Source organism: Myotis nattereri (genome assembly GCF_964212035.1).
Source record: "Myotis nattereri genome assembly, chromosome: 3".
NCBI lineage: Eukaryota > Metazoa > Chordata > Mammalia > Chiroptera > Vespertilionidae > Myotis > Myotis nattereri.
This window is the reverse complement of record NC_138077.1, coordinates 199063679-199080739: the sequence shown is the minus strand read 5'-3', so window position 1 is coordinate 199080739 and position 17061 is coordinate 199063679. Positions and strand designations below refer to the sequence as shown.

Sequence of the window (17061 nt, the reverse complement as noted above, 5' to 3'; positions counted from 1 at the left end):
TTCTTGCAGAAGAAACAGATGTTGGTAGAGTGTAGTATCACAACTGAAAGTGACTGAAACAGAAATTTATAAATTCAAATCTGGTACACAGAAGAGTTCATCTAAGTCAATCTCCTCATGTTATAAAAGTGAGGTAAAATGATTTACCCAAGTGAGTGGTATAAAGAATCTAGAAAGAGCCTTATAATTCAGATTCAAGGTTCTTTCCACCAAACCCATTAGTACTGACATAAAATGCCACCCACTGCCTAACTCTCACAGATTTACTCCTCTGACATCACCTAGGGTGGTATTGTAATGTCCACCTGCATCAGAATCCTCTGGGGAAGTTTTTAAAAAATGCATATTTGGGTCCACCCCAGAACTATGTGAATAGAATTTCTGGGAGTGAAGTCCTAGAATCTTCATTTTTAACAAGGTCCCCAGGTGATTCTTATGCCCCCTAAAGTTGATAACCACTGACCTCAGGGGCAGGAACACATTCAGGTCAAATTCTTCACAGAACTTTCAGTCCTGAGTGAGGACTATGTCTAGAAAATCATTACAAATACAATTTGGCAATAATTACTGGCAGATAATAAGTTTTCAACAAATGTTTGCTGAATAACTCTGATGTCCTAATTTCTCAACATGTGAAGTTGAGGAAAGATTAAAGCATCGTGGAGCTTAGACTAAAGTATTAAAGTTTAGAGCCTTATTAATTTAATTTGTTGGAGAATTGTCTGTTAAGTAGAACTGGATTATATTTGAAAAGGAATAGAATTATTTCATGTTTATAAAATGCTATCTTAATTTACTGTAAAATTTTCACTATTTTTAAAACTAGGTAATACATTTGGTGTACAGTTCAAAATTCAAAAGGATATTAAGTGACAAATCTGCTCCTTCCTACTTCCGTGTCCCAGTAATGCATCCTCCTCCCCAGATAGAACAACTTTTAATAGTTTCTTGTGTCGAATAACTGCTTCACTGAGGCCCAAAGGTGGGAAGATAACTTTCCTTGGGACTCACACTCCGGTCTTCTGACTCCCAGGTCTGTGTTCTTTCCACTAAACCATGTTTACCTCAAAGGTAAAATGTCAAAGCCAAAAAATTCACCAAGAAGCTCTCAGTGTTTCTTGGTTTTCCTTGCACTTAACTATACAGCGACTCTGGATGTCAAGGCTAACTCATCCATGGAAAATCAGCATGTATAAAATAAAATGAATTACAGCTGATACTTGTAGATCTGACAAATCTAGAGATTCTTTTAAGAAGGTAAAATTGAGAAACCAAGATGGTGGCATAAGTAAACAGCAGAAATTGCTGCCTCACACCACCACTTCAGAAATACAACTAAAGGATAAAACGGACATCATCCAGAACCACAGGAAGGTTGGCTGAGTGGAAATTCTACAACTAGAAGGAGAGAAAAAAAGCACACTGAGACTCAGAGGAGGTGCGGTGTGAAAGTAAAGTGCAGAGGTATGGAGGCGCAAGTGGAAAAGACTAGCAACTAAGGATGCGGTTGTCTCTTTTAATCGGGAGGGAGTCTCAAGCTCCCGACTGCTCTGAACTCCAGTTCCAGGCAAGTCTCTGGGGACCCAGACTCATACAGGGAGAAACTGGACTGTCTGGCATCGGTCGGAACTCAAGGGCGGCTTTCTCTCAGAGGTGCTTGTAGCGATTACTGCTGGACACTGAGACCCGGGGCCTCTTAGGGCAGGGCTGAGGATCAGCCATATCCGTTTGCTCCGCCCTGTTGATTCCCTGAGACCCCGTCCCACCCAAGCTGGAGCAGAGGCTTTTGCATATGAATGGGCTGGCCCTTTGAGATCTAAAATTACCTACAAATTACAGCTGGGTCAGAGAGAACCAGAACATCCAAAAGAAGGCTCAAGGCCACATAGCAGCTTGCATTGCTTCACAGCTGGGCCTCATCTGGGCACCTCCAAACCCCAAACAAGGAAGAGGAATCTGCAGATCTCTCCGTAGCTCCTGCTGGGTAGCCTCAGGCAGAGGCTAAATTAGCACCTCCTTAGAGATCCAAGAGCCAGTGTACCCAGTGGTCAGAGTGGGACCATCCAATTACAACTCCTCAGATCCATAAGGGACACACTCAGGGGGCAGACTCAGTGAGTACCAAAGCCCCACTGAAGCAAGTCTTCCCCCGGAAGGGTGTCTTCAGCACAGAAGTTCTCCCACTGTAGACACAGCTGATTCTCACAGACAACTGGCCTGGAGGTCAACTCCTCCCAGTGATAACTACAACAATCAAGGCTTAACTACAACAGGACTGTGTACACAGCCCACAAGGGGTGCACCAAGAGTGTTCACCTCAGGTAATTGGGGACGCTGAGCCATTGGGCCCTATAGGACATCTAGCACACAAAGCCACTCTATCAACACAGGAAAGCAGCCAAAATGCAGAGACAAAGAAACAGGTCACAAATGACAGAAATGGAGGAAAGCAAACTACTGGATATAGAGTTCAAAACCATGGTTATAAGGTTTTTCAAGAATTTTCTAGAAATCGCCGATAAATTTAGTGAGACCCTTGAGGATATGAAAAAGGACCAACTAGAAATTAAGCATACACTGACTGAAATAAAGAATAATATACAGAGATCCAACAGCAGACTAGAGGATCCCAAGAATCAAGTCAAAGATTTGAAATACAAAGAAGTAAAAAATACCCAACCGAAAAAGCAAAAAGAAAAAAGAATCCAAAAATATCAAGATAGTGTAAAGAGCCTCTGGGACAACTTCAAGCATCCCAACATCCGAATTATAGCGGTGCCAGAAGAAGAGAGAGAGCAAGATATTGAAAACCTATTTGAAGAAATAGTGACAGGAAACTTACCCTACCCAGTGAAAGAAATAGACTTACAAGTTCAGGAAGCGCAGAGAACCCCAAACAAAAGGAACCCAAAGAGGACCACACACACCAAGACACATCATAATTAAAATAACAAGGGCAAAAGACAAAGAGAGAATCTTAAAAGCAGCAAGAGAAAAAAAGTCAGTTACCTACAAGGCAGTACCCATACAACTGTCAGCTGATTTCTCAACAGAAACTATGCAGGCCAGAAGGGAGTGGCAAGAAATATTCAAAGTGATGAATAGCAAGAACCTACAACCAAGATTACTTTACCCAGCAAAGCTATCATTCAGAATTGAAGGTCAGATAAAGAGCTTCACTGATAAGAAAAAGCTAAAGGAGTTCATCACCACCAAACCAGTATTATATGAAATGCTGAAAGGTATTCTTTAAGAAGAGGAAGTAGAAAAAGGTAAAGATAAAAATTACGAACAACAAATACATATCTATCGACAAGTGAATCTAAAAATCAAGTGAATAAAAAATCTGATGAACAGAGTAAACCGGTGAATATAATAGAATCAGGGGCATAGAAAGGGAGTGGACTGACAATTCTCAGGGGGGAAAGGGGTGTGGGGGGTGTGGAAAGAGACTGGACAAAAATCGTACACCTATGGATGAGGACAGTGGGGGTGGTAAGGGCAGAGAGTGGGGTGTGAACTGGGTGGAGAGGAGCTATGGGGGGAAAAAAGAGGAACAGCTGTAATAATCTGAACAATATAGATTTATTTAAAAAAAAAAAGAAGGTAAAATTGAAGAATAGTCAAATACACTTAAGACCACAAATAATTGCCTGGCTGGTGTGGCTCAGTGGTTGAGTGTCAACCTATGAACCAGTATGCCAGGGTTCAATTCCCGGTCAGGGCACATGGTTGTGGACTCAATCCCCCAGTGGGAAGTGACTGGGAGGTGGCTGATCAATGATTTTCTCTCATCATTGATGTTTCTATCTCTCCCTTCCTCTCTGAAGTCAATATAAATATATATTTAAAAAAAGAGCACAAAAACAAGTCAAACCCACCTTATATATTATTTAATATATATGAATAAATTGAAATTTTGGTATCTGTGTTTTGCCTAATGGGTTGGCAAAACAGAGCTAGATCACTTCCAGAAAAACAATAAAATTTTTGAGCCAATACAATTGAGGGATAGAACCAAGACTGTGATGACTTAGCCAAGGCACTATTTCTACAAGACTATATAAATCTAAGTAACCCGCTGGCCTCTCCATACCCACCCTAACCACATATCCTCTAATTACATAAGCACTAAATAGTTACTGAACAAAATGTTTCATTGAAGCACAGAAACAATTTAAAATGCTTACCTCTAAGTCATTGAAAAATAGGTGTGTATCAGCCACTTCAAAAATCATTTCTTCCATAGTTAAACCTGAGCCAATCACTACTGTTGGGTCCTGGAATACAATAAGAGAAAAATTGCTTGACTTGATACTCACAGATCTGGTTCTGATCCTTAAATATTTAAAAATTATTTGGGTCAAGGCCAGAACAACACAGACCCACAATAGTGCTTCTAACTATTACTGATGCAATTTCATTCAGTTTTAAGAATCTGGAATTGTGAAAAGTTAAAAATTTCAAGACTTTAGTTTCTAGAAGACCAAACCCACTTAAAAACAACAATAACAAAAACAACCTTGTCGTCCCGTGCACCGTAAGGTTGATGGTTTGATTCCTGGTCAGGGCATATGCCCAGTTGGCAAACTCAATGCCCTGTAGGGGACATGCAGGAGGTAGCCAATCTATGTGTTGCTCTCACATCAATGTTTCCCTCTCCCTCTCCTTGCATCTCTCTCTAAAACTCAATAAAAATATTTAAAAACACACAACACTTGAATTATTTTGGGGGGAAATTCTGTTTCAGGAGAAACTCTAACTATTGCTAAAATATTAATATTGTAACACCCATTATCTTCCCTACGCACACACACAGAGTATAATACCAGAAATCAGCTATCTGACAATCTCAACAACCAGGAAATAAGTAAACAAAGGCCGAAGAGTCATAATATTTGCAGGAAAAGCAATGCAGTTAGCTTTCCCTCATCTTCAACCCCCAATGCACTTAGTTTTAAAATGAACAACCAGGTCTTCATTTAGAGGCTGTATGCTCTTATTTTATTTATTTATTTATGGTATAAACAGCCTAGTTACGGTATTTAGCATAGGAGCTTGCCAGTCTATATACTAAATGTCTGTGGAAATTACTCCTAACACAAACATTTGTGACAATAAGGAATATATGGTAATAGTATGAGAGCAAAAGAGGCAGATATTTTTATAAAATGTATTTATAATACAGAAAAATAGGTGCCTGAAGGTAGTTTAGTGTAGAAATATATAGGCAATAGCTCAAAAACAGCTCATCCCTCTATGAAAACTGATGTTTAGATTAATGACAAAACAAGTTAAATTCTGCTTGGTATATTTAAGAAGGTAAGTAATCTCTTTTAGAAAGATACTTTATATATTATCTGTAATTTGAACTAGGTAAATGAAATGTACAGTTTAGGTTGTTAAAAGAAACTTAAGGGATAATAGATTGGTCTTTGGAATATATAATCCCGAGACTCCACTCTGTTTTGAGCATCATTCCCATACTTCATTTATACAAAATACCACTCTCAAAGAACTTCAGCTTTCACCACTTACCTCAGGTCTAGTCTCTAGCTTTATCATCAACTCTGCCTGACCATGCAGCCTGCCTGGTAAAAGCTACCAGGGGAAATTTAACATGGAAAGGCCTAGGGTAAGGTGGAGGTAGCAGAGAAAGTGATTTTGGTTACCTGCTCTTATAGCAGAAAAAGGATGGTTACAACAAAGGAAGAAAGACTCAAATTACCTTTCCATACTTCTGGGCATAGGATCCAGTAAGAAGGGAGTGAAAGATGATGATAGTTTCATCCAAGTCCCACAGAAATACCCGCTGAGGGAGGAAAATATGAAAAATAATGAGTGAACATCTTTTCTAATCACAATGGGATAAAGCAAGAAATTAATGGAAAACTGGAAAATTCACAAATACGTGAAAATTAAACAACACAATTTTAAATAATCAAGGATGGAAGAGGAAATCACAAGTGAAATTAGAAAATACCTTGAAATGAATGAAAATAAAAACACAACAACAAAAAAAATTGTAGTATGCAGCAAAAGCAGTGCTAAAAAGGAGATTTACAGCTGTAAATGCATAACTTAAAAATGATCCCAATTAATAAATAACCTAACTGTACAATTTAAAAAACTAGAAAAAGCCAGCAGAAAGAAGGAAATAATAAAAGTTAGAATGGAGATAAATAAAGCATAGAATAGAAAAATAATCAAGGAAAATCAACAAAACTAAAAGCCAGTTCTTTAAAAAGATCTATAAGCCATAGCTAGTTTGGCTCCGTGGATAGAGCGTCAGCCTGCAGACTGAAGAGTCCCACGTTCGATTCCAGTCAAGGGCACATGCCCCCTAGTAGGGGGCATGCAGGAGGCAGTCAATCAATGATTCTCTCATCACTGATGTTTCTCTCTCTCCCTCCCTCTCCCTTCCTCTCTGAAATCAATCAAAATATATTGTAAAAAATAAAAATCTATAAAATTGACAACTTTTTAGACTAAGAAAAAGAAAACTCAAATGACTAAAATCAGAAATGAACATTATTACTAATTTTAGACTTTAGAAATAAAAAGGATTATAAGAGAACACTATGGACAGCTGTACACCAAAAATAACCTAGGTGAAATGAACAAATTTCTAAAAAAAACACTAAGTGCCAAATGACTCAAGAAGAAATAGAAATTCTGAATAGACCTTTAACTGGTAAGATGATTGGATCAGTAATCAAAAACATCCCAAGGAAGAAAAGCCTAGGACAAGATGGCTATCCTGGTAAATTCTACCAAACATTTAAAGAAGTCGTCTTAAGCTATTCCAAAAAGTTGAAGAAGAGGGAACATTTCTTAACTCACTCTATGAAGCCAGCATTACCCTGATACCATCAAGAGAGTAAAAAGACAATCCACAGAATGGGAGAAAATATTTGTATACCATATATCTGACAAAGGATTAATATCTAGAATATATAAAAAATTCCTAAAACTCAATAAAAAACAAATTTAAAACTCAGTTTTAAAATGGGTAAGTACCCTGACTGGGTGGCTCAGTTGGTTGGAGTGTCATCAAATACAGAAAAAAGGTTGTGGATTTGATTTCTAGTCAGGGTACCTACGGGAGACAACTAATCGAGGATTTTCATTTTCTCTCTTTTCTCTCTTCTCTCTCTCTCTCTCTCCTTCCCCTCTCTCTAAAATCAATGAACAGCCTGGCTGGTGTGGCTCTGTGGTTGATCATCGACATATGAATCAGGAGATCAGGATTCAATTCCTGGTCAGGGCACATGCTTGGGTTGCAGGCTCGATTCCTTGTATGGGATGTCCAGAAGGCAGCTGATCAATGATTCTCTCTCATCACTGATGTTTTTATCACTCTCTCTTCCTCTCTGAAATTAATAAATATATATGAAAAATAAATAAATAAAATCAATGAACATATCCTCAGGAATAAGAAAAAAAGGGCAAGGAATTTGAATAGACATTTCTCTAAAGAAAATAAACAAATGGCTAATAAACACATGAAAAGATGTTCAACATTATTTGTCATTAAGGAAATGCAAATCAAAACCACAATGAGATACCACTTCACATCTATTAGGATGACTATTATCAAAAATATGGGTGAGGATGTAGAGAAACTGAATCCTCATGCATGCTGATGGGAATGTTAGATGGTATAGCCACTACTGAAAACATTTTGGTGGTTCCTCAAAAAGTTGAACATAGAATTACCGTATTATCCAGCAATTCTACTCCTAGGTTTACCCAAAATCACTGAAAAGAGGTACTCAGAGATACTGGTATAGCATTGTTCACAGCAGCACTATTTAGCAGCTCAAAGGTGAAAGAACCCCAGGTGTCCATCAACAGGATGAATAAACAAAATGCGGTATATATATAATACTCCAATGAAACAGTATTCAGCCATAAAAAGGAACAAAGTTCTTATGCTTGCTACAAAATGAATGGACCTTGAAAAAAAGTCTGTCATAAAAGGATAGATATTGTATTATGCTATTTTTTATGAGATATCTAAAACAGGCAAATTCAAAAAGACAGGAAGTAGAACAGAGGTTACTAGGAGCTAGTAAGAGAGAAAAGGGAGTTATTGCTTACTGGGTACAAAGTTTTTGTGTACTAGGATCATGGAAATAAATAGTGGCAACAATTAAATAAGTTTGTGAAAATATTTACTACCACTGAATCACACTTAGAAATAGTGAATACTATGTTAAGTATATTTTACCACGATTTTCAAAAATGAGCTCTCTCTCTCTGTTTTTCCCAAGAACCATATTAGGACTTTAGATTTTCTTTCTTTCTCTTTCTTTTCTGTTCCTTCCTCTCCTTCTCTCTCTCTCCTTCCCCTCCCTCCCTCCCTTTCTTCTTTTTCTTGCCCCAAGAATAAAGGGGAAGAGAGGCTCCAAAAACAGCTTCAATTTACCCATGTCTTCAGAACACCTATCAATGGACTCATTTTTAAAGACAGCTTTTCTCCTTATTAAATAATTCTATTATAGAAAAATTGAAAAACAAAACGATTAATATCAAAACTTCACTCTTATTAATAGTTTGTATGACTTTCTAGTCTTTTTATAATAATGAAGCCAAATGTATCCCCATAGTAAACTCTTATAGTGTTTAACCACAGAGTAAATAAGTGTAAATCTCATTAATAAAGTCATCAAATGGACATAAGATACTGGGGGGTAGGGGAGGCTGGGGGAATGTCAAGGGGGGGAGGGGTAGGAGACATATGTAATACACTTTTAATACTTTAAGCAATAAAAAAAAAGAGATAAGTAAAAAAAATAATAATAAATAAATAAAATAAAGTCATCAGATTTGGTTGCATGCTTCCCAGAAACTTTGTCTAAAGCACTCCAGTCTTCTCATTTTACTTTGAGATTTTTGAATGGCGAACGGTATGACATTACTTGTGACACCCTCTGCTTTCTGAAGATAATGCACTGTTCTTTCTGTTCTCTGGAATATAGAGAATAGTTGCTTCTTTCCCTTAAAGAGTTAACTGGTTACTTAAATTCAGAAAAGCTTTTTTGATACTTTTGGTAAAAACATCTGAAGTAATATGGAAAGTTATGGGCATAGACAACTGTGCTTTTACATTTCTCTTATTACTTGATCAACTCAGTTTCTCTTGCCCAGGAATTAAAGGGTACACACCATAGAACCATATTATTCCATGAGATAGATAGATAGATAGATAGATAGATAGATAGACAGATAGATAGATATTTTAATAAACTTAAGAAATGAAGAAAAAAATAAAGTAGGTAACTCAAAGAAGTTTCTTCCCATACTTCCAATTCACTGTCCTGGGAAGAGCTAGCATCAGCCTTCCTCTTGCCCCGGTTCTTTCCAGTCATGTTTTTTCTGGACAGGTCATCAGCATCTTTACTTGGTGTAGTCTGGGACAAAGACGGGCTTGTAGAAGGGTCTCCTGAAAAGGAAAAACAAGACATTTATTGCTCGTAGTCACAGAGAGGGAAGAGGGCCAGAAGTTTTTTGTCCTTAAGAATCATATTGCAGAGATAAAGCATGAAAAACCAAACTTTAATTTGGGAATGCAGAACTGGGCACTGAACATCAACAGATCTTAACGTCATAGAGAGTTATTACTAGGATTTATACACCCGCACCCAATGAAAGAACACATCTATAACATTGTTTTGCATAAAAAAGAAAAAAAATCTGAATCTGATTAAGCTTCTAGATCAGAGTTGCTCAACTTGACACAATTGACATTTTGGGCCAGATTAATGTTTGTTGTGAGTGTGCTGTCTTGTGCATTGTAGGGTGTCTGACTAAGCAGCATCCTTGGCCTCTACACTCTAGCTGCCAGCAGCACTCCACATAGTGTGACAACCAAAAATGTTTTTATACATTGCCAAATGTCAAAGCGGGAAGAGGGAGGCACATGTTGCCTCTAGTTGAAAAAGACTGCTTTAGATCCATTTACTAATGTACAATAATATACACAAGGCAGCAGGATATGTTAAACTACCCTATAAGGCAGCGGTTCTCAACCTGGGGGTCGCGACCCCTTTGGGGGTCGAAGGACCCTTTCACCAGGGTCACCTAAGACCATCGGAAAACACATATATAATTACATACTGTTTTTGTGATTAATCACTATGCTTTAATTATGTTCAATTTGTAACAATGAAATTGGGGGTCACCACAACATGAGGAACTGTATTAAAGGGTCGTGGCACTAGGAAGGTTGAGAACCAGTGCTATAAGGATATAATCAACGCAATAGTTTCTTGTACAAAATAAAGTACACGGGGGAATAAAAAAAAGAGATGGAGGAATTTATAGATTAAAAGAGACAAAATATGTATCTTCCAATCACAATGTATGGATCTTACTTAGATCCTAATTTAAACAAACTGTAAAAAGAAAAACAAAATAATATTTATGAGAAAACAGGAAATATGAATACCTCTTGGTACTTTATGATATTAAGAAATTATTGTTGAATTATTGTAGATGGGATAATAAAATTGTGCTCATGTTGAGCATTTATCTTTTAGAATGATGTTAGAATTTAGAGAGGGAACTGGATGAAGTATAGTTGAAAAAAAGTTTGCCTATGAGCTGTTATTGTTGAAGATGGATGTTGGATACATAAGGGTTCACTAGACTACTCGGACAACGTCTGTCTGTTTGAAATTCTTCATTATTCAAAAGTTAAAATTGTTATGAAGAACGAAGAGATTTAGAGAAATGAAATCAAAAGTAAAGCATCATTACATGTAATTATTTCAAAGTTACATAATTTTGAAGCGGCCATCTGTATGTCCATTACTTAGAAGACTGGTAAAGGCACACAGAAAACTGCTTTAGTTGATGTAGAGCACTATTTTTAAAAATGCATCAGAGCTAATAACAATAAACAGTCCTTCCTCAAGTGATATGATATGACAGCAAACTTTAAATGAGTGAAATACAGGGGAAGACAACTATCACTATCATCAAATTTTCATGAAAATTAGTGATAAATAAAAAGTATGACCCAGCCAGTGTGGCTCCGTGGTTGAGATTCAACCTATGAACCAAGAGATCATGGTTTAATTCCTGGTCAGACACATTCCCCGGGTTGTGGGCTCAATCCCAGTAGAGCGCATGCAGGAGGCAGCCAATCAATGATTCTCTCTCATCACTGATGTTTCTCTTCTTCTCTGAAATCAATAAAAAAATATATATTTTTAAAAGTGTGTGCATATGTTTATTGAATGTGTCAGGGTTTGTTTGTTTCTAACCTGGACATCATAATCCATTGAAACATTTCAAAGCTAAACGCACAGATCTAAATTTGTAGGTCAAATTTCATGTGTTTCTTTAGCTTTACTTAGAATCTTAAAGGAATCCATGACACAGAAAAGGTTAAGAACTACTGCTCTGAAGCTGAGCAGAAGTCCAAAATATTCAGACTAAAACTTCTATAAAATGTGCCATGAAGTTCCCTGTGACAATCATGTTAGAGCTATAGAAGGGGGGTGGGATGAAGTAGGAGTCATAAATACAGCCTTTTCATTCTTGGTACTTTTCTGTTTACAGCATCAGGTATTACATTCAGCCTGCCAATGACTTGTTACAGCCTGGCTTCAATGTTTATATACTCCTGAGAGGGAAAACAAATAGCATGGCAACAGTAACTTAGACCAGAACAAAATACTCGTCACCATCACCTGTCAGATGAAGTGCCCTTAAAGCCGAAGTTTTTAGAGCTGTGGTGCTTACCAGGGGAAAGTCTCTGTGCTGCAGGCGCAGGTACCATGACACTAGGCTTCTCCGTCTGGTATGTGGTTGCTGCTAATGTGGTACTCTCAGCATCATTGTTAGTTTGGCCTGTGACTCCAAAGCTGGAGCTGGGGTAGCAGGCCTGGTACTGACTCTGACCAAGGATAGTATAGGTGGGATAGTCCTGTATATCAAAGGGATTAAGGGAGAAAAATAAGACTTTTAGATACAGCAAAACATTAATTTCAACAACAAAAATTCTCATGCCCTTCCTATTCATAATTATTTTCCTTAAACATTAAATTGGCTGCTTCTTATATCTTCAGCTTAAAGAAATGATTTTCACAATGCATTCTGTTGGAAACCTACGAGTCAAGAGGAGATGCCTCATGGCTGTCTGGAATGGGGGAAAGCTGAGAGGGAAAGGTCCCACGCACTCTACACATAATGTCCCTTTTTCTAAATATAATAGCTCTCTCTCTCTTCTTCCTATTTTACGTACTGAATTTCTAGATAAATATCTGCATGGAATTCTTGAAGAAAGATCTACTCTTTAAGTAGTTTATAAACCACCTGGCCAGCGTGAACCAGGAGGTCACGGTTCGATTCCCCGTCAGGGCACATGCCGGGGTTGTGGGCTCTGTCCCCAGTGTGGGGCATGCAGGAGGCAACCAGTCATTGATCCTCTCTCATCACTGATGTTTCTATCTCTCTCACCCTCTCCCTCTCCCTTCTTCTCTGAAATCAATTAAAAAAAAAAGTTTATGAACCACTGCACTAGATGGTAGTGTTTCTAAGGACAGAAGACCTTAAACAAAAAAGATCACAAATCCTACATTAAAGTTTCCCAGTTTAAAAACTTTCTAAAATAATCAATGTTTCTTTAGAATATTCAAAGGGAACTTTTGCTGGTGTCATGAGCACATACATGTCAAAACTTATCAAACTGTACAATTTAAATCTGTAAAGTTTATTTTATGTCAATTATACCTTAATAAAGCTGTTAAAAAATGGGTATGATGTATAGCTCAAAAACACACCTTAAAAAATTCCATCTATACTGAAGTTGATGAGAAACAGAAAGACGCTAACTGATCAGACCAATTACTTGTAAAGAATATATAAGTACCTACCCTAAGTGGGGGTGGGGGGGGGGGTGTGCATGGGTGGGAAAAGAGATTATTACAGAGAGTAAGTCATACTAGCTGTACTCAAGGGAGTTAAAAATTCAACAGGAGCTAAGAAAAAAAAACACCAGTTCCAACAAATTAGCAATAAATTATATGTCAAATGAGTGAAACACAGAGGAAGACAAGTATCACAGAAGATTGTGGTTAGAGTGTTTACTGAGATAAGTAGGCAGGGGGAATAAATACAAGAATAGGCTCTGAAAAGATTTTATTAAGGAGCCAGAGATGTTCAGTCTGGTTGAAAGGATCTTTTTAGGCTTGAATGGCTGGTTAAGGAATATGACTTGGATTGTGTCCAGTGGTTCTCAACCTTGGCTGCACATTAGAATCACCTGGGAATCTTTTTAAAATCCTGATTTCTGGGCCTCATCCTCCAGAAATTCTGTTTCTTTGTTACTAATGTTGTGGCCTCACCCCATAACAAAGAAACAGAATTTCCGGAGGATGAGTTTAGACAATGGTGATTTGCTTATTCGGGGGCAGGAAATGGGGATTATCAAATTCAAGACAACAAGTAAACAGACAGAAAGATAATGAGCAGATGAGTGTAGGATAAAAAGTGACATTTAGAGAAAAGTAATCAGATGGTGTTTAGAAAATGAGAGATGAATAGTTAAATACAGTAATTTAGGATTAAGGGGCTAGAGGACAAAACATGGGAAATGACAGCAAAAGTGAAAAAAAAAAAGAATTTTAGAAAAGGCTGGATTAGGGATAAGTGAGGAAAAAATACTGTTGACTGGTCTAGGCCTAGGTTTATTAAAAAATGGTCTCATTAACAAGAATTGAGAAGTCCTAGAGAAAAGTGGTTTTACTGTTGGAGAACAAGGTGACAGAGGAAAGGGAAGAATGAAAGATTGTTTTTAGATATGGTAAACTTAAGGAAATAACAGGACATTAAAAAAAAAATCCACCAATAAGCAGAAAGCCTGTAGCTAAGATTACGACTAGAATCTTTATTTCAGAGGTAGTAAATGGATATTGTGAATGTGGTTAAACATTCCTGGGGATGGAAAACTAAATACAAACTGTCCCTGACACAAGAAAAGCTAAGAAAGGAAGAGAGATAGATGTAGCCTGAAGAGTGCCAGGTACATCTTATCCCTAATAGGAGGAACTCAATAAATATTTGTGGATTAAAAGATGAACAAATGCAGGACCAAACATAAAAAAATGAACCAGAATAGTAGTATGTTAAATACAGCCAGAAAAAAGATGGATACAGTGGTTGATAATATTAATTGCTGCAGAGAAACAAATAAAAACATAACAATAAAGGCACTGAAGATATTACCAGTGATCCAAGATAAAACGTCAATAGAACAATGATACCGATCAGACCACAGCCCTGGCCAGTTTTTCTCAGTGGTTTGAGCATCGGCCTGTGGACCAAAGGGTTTCAGGTTCAATTCCTGGTCAAGTGCATGTACCTTGGTTGCATGTTCCCCAGCCCTGGCAGGCAACCAATGGATGTGTCTCTCTCACATTGATGTGTATCTCTCCCTCTCGCTCTCTTTCTCATCCTCTCCTCCCTCCCTTACACTCTAGAAATAATTGGAAAAAATATCCTTGGATGAGAATTAAAAACAAACAAACAAACAAAAAAACAAAAAAACAGACCACAAAGAATTCACAAAGGAATGAGTAGCTAAATAAAAGTGGAAGCAACATTTATTCATTCCACAAATATTTATTATGTGCCTTTAATGTGAACGCCAGGCATTTTTATGAACTCTGGGAACATGTAAGTGAACAAAATAGAGAAATAAATCCCTACCCTCACAGAGCTTACATTCTAAAAAGGGAAGGGTAGGAGATAGAGACACACAGTAGATAAAGGGAGCAGATAGAACCATATCATTGAGAGAAACTGGACGGGGCCTATGAAACCATCCAAGGGACAGGTTCTCAGGGCTTCCAGAGAAGGGTCTTTCCACAGCACATATTTAGGTTGGCAAATTGACAATAAAAGAAGAGAAGACGAGCTAGCTAGATGAACCATATCAAATAGGATAAACAAAAGTAGCACTGTACCTGGTTTGAGATGCTGGAAACTGCTGCTGCTGGAATATTGGCAATTGTAGATGAAGTGGATATCAGGCTGGCATTTGTGCTTGAAGCTATAGGATTGAGAATTTTAAGAGATATTAAAGATATTATGTGAAAGGCTAGAAGAAATTTAAAATATACTGTATCTTAAATAGGTCTCCAAGGATATAAAGAACAATTTGCAAAGGAAGCAAATACTAGTTTTGCTCTTTAACATGCTATATCATAATTCAGAATTGATTAAACAGTTCAAATATTTTTCTGTTTCAACTTGGGTCTTCAACTATTCCTACTAAAGTCCTAGAACAGTGGTTCTCAACCTTCCTAATGCCGTGACCCTTTAATACAGTTCCTCATGTTGTGGTGACCCCCAACCATAAAATTATTTTCGTTGCTACTTCATAACTGTAATTTTGCTGTTATGAATCGAATGTAAATATCTGATATGCAGGATGTATTTTCATTGTTACAAATTGAACATAATTAAAGCATAGTGATTAATCACAAAAACAATATAATTACATATGTGTTTTCTGATGGTCTTAGGCGACCCCTGTGAAAGGGTCGTTCAACCCCCAAAGGGGTTGCTACCCACAGGTTGAGAACCGCTGTCCTAGAAGGATACATACTGGTTCATACTAATGATACCAATAAAGTCAGAAGCTAAACCAAATGACTGTAGTCCCATCTTTTCTGGTGTTGAAAAATGACTCACCTATAACATGGCCTATTGACTATCAGTAGAAATAACAAGAGCTCTGGTAAATCCATGTGTAAATCCTACACTATAGTATTTATTGTCACTTGCCCCAAATTATGCCTTTCCTGATGCAGCATAATTACTCTGAGAGAGAGATGGTCCTCCAAATTCAAAGGTACTTGAAACTGCTTATTGGGCACTACTCAGTGAAATTATTGTGATCAACAAACACAATGGCATTTAATGATTTTCTGGAAAAATTCAGAAAATATTAAGTAATATCTGGCCAGGTAAAAATGTACCCTATAAGTTAGGCTGCTTATCTTGAGATAAGGAATTTGGGTTAAGTTTTTCATGCCTTTCTATCACAGATTCCATTAGGGTTTTATTTATTTTTTATTTATTTTTTTTTTAAATATTTTATTGATTTTTTACAGAGAGGAAGGGAGAGGAATAGAGAGTTAGAAACATCGATCAGCTGCCTCCTGCACACCCCCCACTGGGGATGTGCCCGCAACCAAGGTACATGCCCTTGACCGGAATCGAACCTGGGACCCTTCAGTCCACAGGCTGACGCTCTATCCACTGAGCCAAACCAGTCAGGGCTCCATTAGGGTTTTAATTAAATCCTCAGTGACCAGTATTTGCCACAGAAATTTTTTTCAGGCGGACAATGTAACTGAGATTGAGGCAATGGTCCTTAGTTCCTCTCACTTACTTATCATAAGCACACGTAAGCCTGGTTCCCATTGCAGTCACAAACACCACAGAGTTCAATATCATAGAGTCAATAAACCTGACTATCTGACTACCTACCCCATTAGCACAAAGTCCTCTACAGGGGAAGTTAATAGGAGAATTCCCATTAAGAATAGGGCAAGTAAAGAAATGCAGCAGAATTTCCAAGTACTGGTCAAAATCAAAGGAAATTATTTATTCCTTTCCTTAAAGAAACTCTGCTTAGAAGAAAGTCTAGAAGAGATTAAGGTAAATATAAGGAACAGCCAATGCTGCAATGCCAGCTTTCATATGAAGAACCAGGACAAACAAGAGTTAAAGTAATTTGTCCACAGTCATGGAGCTAGTGGTAGATATTAAGATGATAAAAATGGGATCTCCCAATTTTTCGTCAGTTGCAGATTTATAAACAAAAGCAGGAGTAATAAGATATGCAATAAAAGGTACAAATTCAGAGGATCAAGTAAAACTCAAGTGGTAACTGGTATTAATATATATCTAAAGGCTATTAGCTCTCCAAATGCCAATGGCATAGCCAACTGTTTTTGGATAAGTCTCCACCCCTGTTTTGACAATGGAGCTGTGAACCCACAGAAAGATAAAGCATCTGAGAACCATGCCCCACTAGAG

General features: G+C 37.5%; 1 protein-coding gene across 1 annotated transcript in view; it reads right to left on the bottom strand.

Annotated features, from left to right (window-relative positions):
- EYA3 (EYA transcriptional coactivator and phosphatase 3) overlaps nt 1–17061 on the bottom strand; it is a 96053-nt gene that overhangs the window by 13801 nt on the left and 65191 nt on the right. The window contains exons 8-12 of the mRNA XM_081087894.1: nt 14979–15064; nt 11755–11938; nt 9309–9448; nt 5729–5812; nt 4191–4280 (exon numbers count right to left, since the gene is read on the bottom strand). Of these exons, the coding sequence (XP_080944020.1) occupies nt 4191–4280; nt 5729–5812; nt 9309–9448; nt 11755–11938; nt 14979–15064 (584 nt within the window). The remainder of the gene's footprint in view (nt 1–4190; nt 4281–5728; nt 5813–9308; nt 9449–11754; nt 11939–14978; nt 15065–17061) is intronic.